We start from the raw sequence: 12,142 nt of genomic DNA on the forward strand, positions 1-12,142 counted from the left end.
GCTTTGTTCTTTCTGTGAATTCTTTTTTGTAGCAAAGTATACCAGTGATACAGAAGACAATATCAAATAGATGTGGACAATTTAAAGACTGTTTAAAGAAGAAACATATACACACACAAACATGCATATATTCTTTGACTATTCTTTATTTAAAAATTTATTTTTAATTTTTACACATAGCAGCCACTAATATTTTTTTATTAAGTGAGTGAAATGTCCAACTAGAGCATAATAAGTAAATAAATTACTTAATTACTCAGCCGACTATCATACATTCTTTTATTAGGAAACAGATTCTCATACCATGATGGTGGGATATAAACTGGTTCATTATAGGAGAGCCATTTGCCTGCACGTATCAGAAAAATTTGAAAACGAGCATATGTGTTGATCTAACAGCTTTATTTCGAGGACTTTATTCTAAAAAAATAATGATGTATGTGTTGTCATTTAGCTATAAAGAGGTGTATTGAAGAATAATTCAAATTAGCCAACATTTATGGAACTATGGCCATTATTTTTCTTTTCCATATTCTCTGTCATGTGCTTATGTTATCTTTGAAATTTGGGGGGGGGCATGCCCCACAGCTTGCGAGATCTCAGTTCTGCAACCAGGGATGAAACCCGGACCAAAGTGAGGAGTCTTAACAACTGGATCGCCAGGGAATTCCTGAGTATTCTTTAAGTTGTCTATATCTGTTTGATATTCTCTTCTACATCATTGAAAAACTTCACTATAAAATATATTAATATATATTTGTATACAAATATATTACTTTGCGTATTCACATGTATATAGAGAGATACTGTATTTATAAAAAAACTCACAGCTCGCAAGTCATGAACTTTGATGAATTCATGATCAAAATCTGATGAATTTGCCCTGACTGAACCCAGGTGCGTAACTGGCCCCCAGATGCGGAAACAACACCCACAGTTTGCCGGTTAGTTTTGCCTGCTTCTTGAAGCTTTTAATAGAGGTGTACACGAAGGCCAGAGAAGGCCCTAGCCTCAGTGATTTAATTGCCGTTCAGATATCCGTCTGTCTGTGGTAGAGGTTAGGCAGCCACTGTGTGTTGTATGGTCCATGTATAAAAGCTGTTTGGTATTTTTTTCTGGTCCCTACAGAACAGCTTTAAGGCAACTGATGAGAGCAATTGCGTGGTCATCCTCAGGTTAGGAGGAGGACGGAGCATGCGCGCCAGTTTTGAGGGACTGCCTTGCGCCTTTGCTGGTCACTGCCCCTGCCCCGCCCCCAGAGGGAGGCGCTGTCCTGACCCCCGGCCACCCTCTGTGGGCGCGCCTCCGCATCGTCGCTTTGTTCTGGCTTAGTTCTTGCTGGTGAACTGCTCCTGAACCCGCCTCATCTTCCACGGCCCTCCTCAAATGTCCCTATTCTTGGCAGCCACCAGCAAGGCCCCAGGGGGTGTCCAGGTGACCTCCAGTCCTGCACAACTGGCTCTGGTGTGGGGATGGGGCCCCTTACCTGCGCCCCACCAGGCCAGGAGTCCCTAGGGGAGAATCAAAAGTACCAGATCTTCGAGGGTCCTGGGTGCCTAGCACCGCCCCACTCGGACCTGGCCCACGGGGCTCAGGAAACGTGTAATGAATCAATGAAGCATCAGATGGCCTCTGGGGCCACACAGCCACTTCAGCCTCATCACTGAGGTACTGGCCCTTCATCACCTGGGTCCCAGAGACCTCCCACGCTCTCTGAGGACTGGGAGTGGGTCACTCCGTACCTCTTCAGACCTTTTCTTCACATCTTCACGCCTTTCCTGAGCTCAGGCACTCAGTAAGCCCATGCAACGTGGAGTCACTACCGAGAAAAGTGGCAGACGGTGGTGGCTCTGCCCTCAGGTGGCTCCTGGTGCGGTCTGGGGACAGAAGCAGACCCAGATACCCACAGCAGCGCTCAGGGAGGTGACCTGGGCAGTGTGGGAGCCGAGGGAAAGCCCGAGAGCAGCACTGCCGAGAGTGCGAGCTGCACATGTGATTTTTAACTTCTCTAAGAGCCACTTTTTTGTTAAAAAAGGAGAAAGAAATGGGCCAAATTAATGTTAATAATATATTAATGTAACCTGATGCACCCTAAATATTTTCATTTCAACATGTCTTCAATATTTAATTTTTTTATTAAAAAATTTTAAATTAATTATATTTAAAAATTTGTAATGAGATAGTTTACATTCCTTTTTTTTCCCCCACACTGTCTTCTAAATCCGGTGTGTCTTTGCCACTTCCTGCCCATCTCAGTTGGGAATAGCCAAGTTTCGGGTGCTCGAAAGCCACCTGGCTGCTGGCTGCCGTGTTGGACACGGCAGCTCTAGTGTCTGCCTCGAACTGATCAGAAGGTGCTAATCAGAGGGGGCTTCCTGGAGGGGATGATAGCGAAAATGGGGCTTGTGGGAGTTTCCCCAGGAGTTGGAAACCTCCCAGTTGCCTGGCCACATACAGATGACACAGCCATGGGTCAGAGCAGGCTCCATCCTTCCGATGACCAGACTTTTATTAAGCACCTGCTGTATTTTGGGCACTGTTCTAGTAGCTCCCTCTTGATGCTTATAATCTGAAGTGGGAGCCGAGGTTTGACAGTGAAGATAAATACCACAGTTACGTGGTGTGAAATGTGCCAGGGAGGACATATTTTTAAATGATGGAAACAGAAGAAGAAGGCATTGACTTTAAAGAACTGGCCAAGAGGGAATTCCCTGGCGGTCCAGTGGTTAGAACTCCATTCTTCCACTGCAAGGGGCATGGGTTCGATCCCTGGTCTCCCTGGTTGGGGAACTAAGATCCCACATGCCCAAGGCGTGGCCAAAAAAATAAAAGAAAGAAAGAACTGGCCAAGAAAGGCCTCTTGGAGGAGGTGACAAGAGCTGAGACCCAAATGATGTGAAGAGAACTAGACAGATGGGCAGATGGAGGGCACAGCGCGAGCAAAGGCCCTGGAGGTAGGAAGGAGTATGGATGGTCCCTGGAACTGGTGGAGGCCTGAGAGGCAGGGACACAGAGCAAGGCGGTGAGGGGTGACACTGGCGGGGTGGCCAGGGCAGGGCCAGAGGGGTTGGTAGCCCACGGGGTGGAGTCCCCCCAGTGGGAGGCAGGGAGGCCAGGAAGGAGGCGGCCACAGTGATCTGGGTGGGCGGGCGTGGGGTCTGGACGAGGGGGTCATGGTAGAGGTTGTGTGGGGACATGTTCTGAAGGTCAAACCAAGAGGACATGGCGATGGCTTGAGTGAGGGGGTGAGGACGCCCAGGTTTCTCTTTGGAGAAGCCAAGGGAACAGTGGAGCCTGTCTAGGGCACGATGGTGACATCTGGCTCTAGTGGAACTGGGGGTCGTGAGGAGGGACACAGCCAGCAATGACCCGGTCACCATCCAGTCGGATCGCACTCTGATGGGGACGCCTGGGCATCAAGAAGCACAGAGGAAGTGCGGGACCTGGCCTGTGGGACCCGGGAGGGGAAGACCCTCTCCAGTCCTCCCTGGGTGGATCTTGTCAGAAGTGCAGGGATGTGCACAGACATGTTTGGGAGAGGTTGTCAGGCTGGGAGAGGGAGGAAGTGGGTCTGGGGGGTGGGGGGGATGGAGAACTGACAGGTTGTGGGGAGGGAGCGGGGAGCTCAGGACCCAAGGGTCTGGCCTGGTGACTGGCTGGAATTGGGAAGCTGAGGCAGAGCAGTTTTCAGGAGACACTGAGCTCTGGGGATGTGGTGGGGGTTAGGGTCCTGGGGGCCAGCTCAAAGGCAGCTGATCTCTTCATTCATTCATTCATCACACATTTCCTGCCAGGGGCATATTTTAGCTGGGAGCTGATGCAGCAGTAACCAGAGCCATGGGTGGGACAAGAGCCAGAGGAGGGAGTGAGCCAGGGAGCACCCCAAAGTGTGTGTCGGGCTTCTCCTCTGGGTGGTAGGGACCAAAGAGCCGAGGCTCCCAGCTCCCCGGAGCTCCCAGCTAGAGATGGGGCCCAGACCTGGACTCCGCCCCCGGGCCTGCAGCCGCAGAGTGGGGAGAGTCTGCCCTTCCAGCCGGAAGGGACCTTGCCCAGGATAGTGAGGGCAGGCAGCTCAGCTCTCTGGGACCCTCCTCACCTGTCCTGCCTTCTCCCCACCAGGTAAAAGCAAGGAGGCGGAGATCAAGAGAATCAACAAGGAATTGGCCAACATCCGCTCCAAGTTCAAGGGTAGGCTGGGGGCCCAGGAGGAGTGGGCTGGGGGCCGGGATTCCTGGGACTTGTACCTATAATCCTTCCTCATTTTTGCCTCTCCTTTCCTCCTTCCTCTGGCCCCAGGGGACAAAGCCTTGGATGGCTACAGCAAGAAAAAGTATGTGTGCAAGCTGCTCTTCATCTTCCTGCTTGGCCACGACATTGACTTTGGGCACATGGAGGCTGTGAACCTGCTGAGCTCCAACAAGTACACAGAGAAGCAGATAGTGAGTCTGGGGAGGAGGGGCTGGGGGCCTGGACGCCTGGGTCTCAGGTGGGAGGGGCTGGGGCCTGGACTCCTGGGTCTAAGGGAGGACAGGCAAGAAGTACAGACTCCAGGGTTGAGGGCTGGGGTCTAGGGCCAGTTAGCCGTGAGGCTCCAAGCCTCCCACCCCCTCCCCCACGCAGGGTTACCTGTTCATCTCGGTACTGGTGAACTCCAACTCCGAGCTGATCCGGCTCATCAACAACGCCATCAAGAACGACCTGGCCAGCCGCAACCCCACCTTCATGTGCCTGGCCCTGCACTGCATCGCCAACGTGGGCAGCCGGGAGATGGGCGAGGCCTTTGCCGCTGACATCCCTCGCATCTTGGTGGCTGGGTGAGGCACTGGGGACCCAGGTCGGGGGATGAGGTAGACAAGACCCAACCCAGTTTGAGGGTCAGAGAGGTTGTGTCACCTGCCCAAGGTTTCCCAGCCGGGACATGGGGATAATGCTGGGCTTGGCACTGCCGTGATTCTGGTGGCAGCCCTGTGGCTGTCTCCTGTTGTCTCACCAAAGTGACTCGACAGTGTAAGGCAGCTACCCAACAAAGTCAGTGGGATGTCTATCTGATTGACCTTTAACAGCTAGTAAAGAAGAGGTGATAACTTTATGTCGGTGACAGCCCTCCAGAACTTCTGCCTCTTCTCCGTTCACTCATTCAACAAACATCTATTGAGCATCTATGTGCAAGGCTCCATGCTGGTTGCTGGGGATGTAGCCATGACCACAAATGGACAAAATCACCATCCTTCCCGTGTTTATGGTCCAATGTGAGGGATAAATGTCGATTGAGTAATTGCAGGATGAAACATACATTTCCTCTCAGAACCATGCTGTGGGATGCAGGAGCCCATGAGGGCATTTACTAGGGACGCCTGACCTAGCCTGGGGGATCAGGGAGGGCTTCTTAGAGAAAGTGACATCAGGCTGAGACCTTGATGAGGAGGAGGAGTTGGCCGTGGAAAAGGGAAAGGCATGAAGGGAGGTGGATCAGCATGTGTGATCTTTCTGAAGCAAGAGGTTGTTCAGCAGATATTTCTTGAGCACCTGCAATGTGCCAGGCACTGTTCTGGGTGTGGGGAGGCAGGAGGAAACAGTGGCGACAGTTGTGCCCACCCTCAGGGAGCTTACACCCCAGGGGGGAATCCAAAGAACAAACACATAGGCAAAGAAAAGAGTTGAGTTCAGACAGTGACAATTCCCCTGAAGAAAACAAAACAGGGTCATGGGGGCAGCAGAGATGGTAGAGGAGGCTGCATAAATCAGACTCATCAGGGAGGATCTCTGCAAGGAGGTGACGTGTAAATTTGAGACTGGAATGATAAGGAGAATATAGTCATTCGGAAGTGTTGGAGAAAGTGCTCCAAGCAAAAGGAGCAGCAAGTGCAAAGTCCCTGAGGTAGGCATGAGCGTTGTACATTCAAGGAACCAAGAGATAGTATCTCTGGCTTGACTGGTGAGCAAGGGAGAGAATAGGGGGAGTATGGATTTTATTCTAATTGAAGTGGGAGGCCATAGGTGTCTTCTGAGCAGGTGAATGACATAAAAGATCACTAGGCCTGGTGTGGGAGAAGGTAGAACTTGTAGTTCTGGCACCTTGTGGGCTAGATTCCTGCCTAATGCTCTCTCCAAAACCCAGTTATCAGTGTGGGATAAAAGAGGAACGGGAAGATTCTTCGGTGTATTCATGAGCTAGCAAGAAAATAAGGAGGCACACAGGCCACAAGCTAAGAGGAGCCTGGTACCCAGGAAGGTGACCAAAGTGCTGAAGCTGGATTTTGCTTAGGGCATTTGCTGACCTGGATGAACCTAGGTATTGGTTTTGGGGCCGCATACCCTCTGGGAACAGAGGACAAGCTTGTTCAAGCAGAGGCTCCAGAGGCCATGCTTCAAAGTGAGGGAGATGTAGAAATAAATCCCCTTAGGGTCTATAAGCAAAATTATCCTTTTTGAACTTTGGTATGGAACAGCCCACACACTGGTTTTCAGTCCAGTTTTCCCCTTCCTGGGCCGTCCATAGATCCTTAAGCCAAGCTTTAGTTTAAGTGCTACAAACTGCTAGTACCCCAGTGCCTGACAGAAGCAAACAAGTCTTTTCAGGAGAAACCCATCTTCACCACAGGCCTCAATGATTTCCACAGATGACGCTCCAAGTTAACATGAGTAGCTCACAGTCGAAAATCACTAAACACGGGGTGCGAGGCACCATGAGGGAGAGCCAGCAGAAAGAAAATGGGAGATAACAGTTGAATTAGCGTTTTCATACAGAATGTAAAATAAGTATGTTTAATATGTTTCAAGAAAAATGGAGTAAAGTGTAAGCATATTTAAAAAAAGAAATGGATGATATTTAAATTAAAGAAAAATTAAGTGGTCTAGTTTAGCAGCAGAGTAGACAGAACCAAAGCAAGGATTGTAAATAAGCAGAAGAACTGGGGAAATTAATCAACATGCAACCCAGAGAATCAAAGAGATGAAAAAATTTAAAAGAGAGGTTGAGTCAAGGGAGATAGGAAAAGTCTAACAACACTGTGTAGAGTTCTAGAAAGAGAGAAGGGAGAGAATCATAGCAGAGGCAGTGTTTGAACAGATGGTGGCTAAGAATATACCAGAGTCAATGAAAGAGCCTGATCCTTAGATTCAAGTAGCCTAGAGACTGTTGGAGGCACCAAATGTGGTAGCAGGGAGACCACTGAGATGTCTGTTGCCGTCCTGGGCAGAGCTGACAGTGGCTGGGACCAGGGTTGTACTGGTTCACCGGTACTTACTAGAGCTGTATGTTTTGCAAGGAAAGATGACAGTACCGATTGTATACGGTGTGAGGGAGAGAGAGAGGAATGAAGTGGAACAGGTGGATGAATGATGGAGCGAGGGGGTGGGGGAGAACCAGGTGAAGGAGAGGAAGATCCAGAGTTGCGTTTGACCGTGTTGAATCTGAGATGCCTAGTAGACAAAGACATACAAGTAAAGCTAACTTTAATATTTTAATCTCAGGGATTTCCCTGGTGGTCCAGTGATTAAGACTCCACACTTCCAAGGCAGGGGACACTGGTTCAATCCCTGGTTAGGGAACTAAAATCCCACATACTGCGAGGCATGGCCAAGAAATTTAAGAGATATATATGTTTTAGTTATTTATGTATTTATTTTGGCTGCACCGGGTCTTAGTTTGTGGCACTTGGGATCTTTAGTTGCAGCATGCGTGATCTTTAGTTGCAGCATGTGAACTTCTTAGCTGTGGCATGGGGACTCTTAGTTGCAGCATGTGGGATCTAGTTCCCTGCCCAGGGATTGAACCCGGGCCCCCTGCATTGGGAGCTCAGAGTCTTACCACTGGACCACTAGGGAAGTCCCTATATATATATTTTTTAATCTCACCTGATCCATCCAGAATCATTTTAACATCAGATCAACATATAAGTTATCCAATATTTTTTGCGTTGTCTTTAAAACCAATGTGTAATTTCCACACATGGCATCTCAGTCTGGACTCACTCCGTTGTTCAAGTGCTCAGTGGCTTCAAGTCGCTAGGGGCCACCAGATGAGACAGCGCAGGGTGGATGGTAATTAAAGCCACTGCCAGATAAGGTCCCTGAGGCAGGATGTGACCAGGGAAGACAAGAGACCGCAAGCTGAGGGCTGCGGTGACCCAGCGTATGGAGGTCTGGCCGGGGAGATGGAAGGAAAATGCAGAATGGGCTGTGGCTCAGAGCTTGGAGGAGAAAGTTTCACAGAGGAGGGAGTGGTCAGCCATGGTGGAAGCTGCTAACAGTTTAAGATCAGGACAGGCAGGTGGCATTGGCTTGGGTGAGTCAGGTGGCCAGTCACCCTGAATGAGGACAGCTTGGCACCTCTGAGGGCTGAGAAAGAAGCCAGTGTGACAAACATATATGAGCACAGGTGATGTCCCTGTTGCACACGAGGGGCTGTGCCCTGCGAAAGTCATAAGCCACACTGGGCTTGTCTGACAGTAGGCTGGGCTCTCAACAATGGAAACTTGACCTTGACAGTGACTGGGGCACAAAGGAACTGGTTTTTGTTTGTCTGCTTGTTTTGTTGTGTGTTTGGCTGTGCCACATGGCTTTTGAATGTTCCCTGACCAGGGACGGAATCCGGGCCATAGCAGTGAAAGCCTAGAATCCTAACCACTAGGCTACCAGGGCACTCCAGGGAACTGTTTTTTTAGGTAGATTTTTTTTTTTTAATTTGAGATAAAATTCAAATAACATAAAGCTCACCATTTTAAGCATTTTAAAGTGTACAGTTCTGTGGTCTCTAGCCCATTTGCAGTGTTGTGCAGCCCACTATCTAATTCCAGAATGTTTCCATCACCCCAGAAAAGAAGCCCCATGCCCATCGGCAGTCACTCCCCAGGCCCTCTCGCCCCAGCCCCAGGCAACTTCTGATCTGCTCTCTGTCTCTAAAGATTTGCCTGTTCTGGACGTTTCAGATAAATGGAATCACACTATGCGGCACTTGTGTCTGGCATCTTTTTTTTTATATTTTTTTGATTGATTGATTGATTGGCTGTGCTGGGTCTTAGTTGCGGCATGCATTCGGGATCTAGTTCCCCGATCAGGGATCAAACGTGGGCCCCCTGCATTGCGAGTGCAGAGTCTTACCCACTGGACCATCAGGGAAGTCCCTGTGTCTGGCTTCTTTTCTCTTGGCATAATGTTTTTGAGGTTCATCCCTGTTGTAGTATGTGTCAGGGCTTCATTCATTTCTGTGAGCCAGTAATAACATTCCACTGTATGGATGGACCACATTTTATTTCTCCACGCATCGCCAAGTTTCCACCTTTCAGCTGTGATGAATAAGGCACGCATTTGTGTGAACTGTTTTCAGTTCTTTTGCGGAGCTGCCTGGGCGTGAAATTGCTGGGTCATAAGGTATCACGCCTTGTTTCAAAAAAAAAAAAACAAAGAAAACAGCTGCAGTTGAATTCCCATGTCGGGTCCCTCACATCCTCTATCCCTCTGGCGTTCCTCCTCGTGCCCTGAGTCTGGTGGTGCTTATTCCCATGTATATTTTGTCCTTTTGCACCTGGGCACCCGCACCCTCCCCATTATGTAGTTTTCAACTTTACCTACATAGTATCATAGTCTCTGTGTAACGTAACCAAATTGATCGACAGCTCTTATACTTTTATTTGGGATCTACTTGGACGTTTCCTTACCTGTCCCTGGAGATGATAATAGAATCCACCTCCTTAGAGGGCTGTGGTGAGGATTAAATGCATTAATACATAGAAGCTCTTAGAGCATGGGCCAGAGGCAGGCGGCCTGCGGTGTGAGCTGTGACAGTGATGCTGGAAAGACTGCCATTCACATCACGCGCCACTGTAAGCAGACTTTCTGCTGGTTTCCAGTTGTAATCTGATGACAGTCAGGCAGGGAACATTCCTGCACGGTGACCTCGAGCACGTGTGTGTGCCTTTCCCCAGGGTGGGCATTCAGGAGTGGAGTTGCTGGTCTTGGTCCACATCCCTCACAGTGGCTGCCTGACCAGGGGGGTGGGTGGCCCAGCTCCTCTTCCGACGGCCTGTCCCTGTGTGCACTCACGGCCACAGCACCCGAGGGCTCCCATCTCCCCAGTCTGGCCAACACACATGTCTGCCTGGCTGACAGGAAAAAACGGAGCCACCGTGTCTGTGCAGTTCACGTTTCTCCTGCACATGCAGTAAAACATCATTTCACCTGGCCTTTAACTCCTGCAGGTTCTCCCACCCTTCCTGGGACTTTCCCCCATGCCCAGGCTTCTGTTGGGTCCTTTCTGGGAAACTATCACTGTAAGACCACAGTCTGGGTGGTCAAGACCTCTCCCAAGACCCATTCTGTGCTCGAGGCCATGATACCCAGGCTCACTTCTTCATCCTCTGATCCTTTTGAGGTCCTCACATCCCCCAAGAGGAAACTGCCAGTCAGAGGGGGCAGTGGCCTATCCCCAAACTACGCCCCACAAGCAGGACTGTCTGATCCCAGAAACCGGGAGTGCTTTCTGGAACACTGTCACACTTCATGCTCTTCGTGATGTTGGAACCTGGGTACTGACCAGGGCTCGGACTCAGCCCCCGGGGATGGAACACCATTGGCTGCCGGGTTCTGTGTTAACCAAGTGCGTCTTGAGTTTCCTGTGGCCGCCGTAACCGATGACGACAAGCTTAGGGGCTTAAAACACACACTGATTCTCTCACAGTTCTGGAGGTCGGATGTCCACAGTGAGTCTCACTGGGCTAAAATCAAGTGTCAGCAGGACTGGTGCCCTCTGGAGGCTCTCGGAGAGAATCTGTTTCCTGGTCTTTTCCAGCTTCTAGAGGCCACCTGCATGCCTTGGCTCATGGCCCCTTCCGTCTTCAGTCAGTAGCGTCGCATCTTCTCTCTGATCCCCGAATCTGTCCTTAGCATCTCTCTGCCTCTGGTCCTCCTCCTTCCCTCTTCTGAGGACCTTGTGATTACATTTAGGGCTCATCTCAAGATCCCTGATTTAGTCATATCTGCAGCGTCCCCTTTGAATGTAAGGGAACACACTCACAGTGTCTGGACATTAGGATGTGGATGTGTTTGGGGGAGCATTCTTCAGCCAACCTCAGTGTTTGACAGGCCTCCTCTCCTCTGAAGAGGGGAGTAGGCTTCCCATTTTATGAAGGACATCATGGAGGCTCAGAGAGGGAAAGGAACTTGTCAGAGGCCACACAGCCCTGTGGGTCCAGGACCCCACCGGGTGTCTCGTTAACATGTTAACTTTGTATCTATTCAGTATCAAACTTGGGTCCCACTCAGCGCCCCACGCCACCCTGCATCTTGCCCCAGGTCCCCACGAAACAAATGGTTTCACCACTTGAAGTTCCATCAGGTCAGAAACTTGAGGGTCACCTTGTCCCCTCTTCTGTCCCACCACCTCATACTAAAAATGTATCAGAACGGAACCACTTCTCACCTGCACGGCTGCAGCCCGCTCTGAGGCATTGTCGTCTGCTGTCATCTCCTGCCTGGACTGTTGCTGCTACCACCAGCGCCCGCCACCGCCCCCCCCAGCCTCCCACAATCTCTTCTCCACACAGCAGCAGACGGACCCTTTAAAAACAAAAGTCAGGGAATTCCCTGCTGGTCTAGTGGTTAGGGCCTCAGTGCTTTCACTGCTGTGGGCCTGGATTTGATCCCTGGTCAGGGAACTAAGATCCCATAAGCCGTGTGGCACAGCCAAAAAAAAAAAAAATTTTTTTTTTAATATTTATTTATTGGCTGCATTGCTGCAATAATGGTCTTCGTTGCTGCGTGTGGGCTTTCTCTAGTTGCGGTGAGCCGGGGCTACTCTTCGTTGTGATGCGCGGGCTTCTCATTGCGGTGGCTTCTCTAATTGTGGAGCACGGGCTCTAGGCGCGCAGGCTTCAGTAGTTGCAGCACATGGGCCCAGTTGCTCCGGATCTTCCCGGACCAGGGCTCAAACCCATGTCCCCTGCAATGGTAGGCGGACTATTAACCACTGCACCATCGGGGAAGTCCCTCCCCCCCAATTTTTTTAATTAAAAAAAATAAAAACATAAGTCAAATCTGGGGACAGCGGTCCATAGTAGTACCTAGTTTCTCAGTTTGTTGTGGAGATAGAATGAATGAGCCAGTCCACATAGAATGCCTGTACAAGGGCCAGGCAGATCAGAAG

General features: G+C 50.1%; 1 protein-coding gene across 3 annotated transcripts in view; it reads left to right on the plus strand.

Annotated features, from left to right (window-relative positions):
• The window catches only part of AP2A1 (adaptor related protein complex 2 subunit alpha 1), a 48,333-nt gene that overhangs the window by 22,627 nt on the left and 13,564 nt on the right, over positions 1-12,142 (plus strand). For all 3 annotated transcript variants that reach the window (XM_057711965.1, XM_057711963.1, XM_057711964.1), the window contains exons 2-4: positions 4,120-4,188; positions 4,297-4,439; positions 4,621-4,814. In XM_057711965.1, the coding sequence (XP_057567948.1) occupies positions 4,389-4,439; positions 4,621-4,814 (245 nt within the window). In that variant the 5' untranslated portion in view covers positions 4,120-4,188; positions 4,297-4,388. The remainder of the gene's footprint in view (positions 1-4,119; positions 4,189-4,296; positions 4,440-4,620; positions 4,815-12,142) is intronic.

Source organism: Hippopotamus amphibius, chromosome 16 (assembly GCF_030028045.1).
Source record: "Hippopotamus amphibius kiboko isolate mHipAmp2 chromosome 16, mHipAmp2.hap2, whole genome shotgun sequence".
Lineage (NCBI taxonomy): Eukaryota > Metazoa > Chordata > Mammalia > Artiodactyla > Hippopotamidae > Hippopotamus > Hippopotamus amphibius.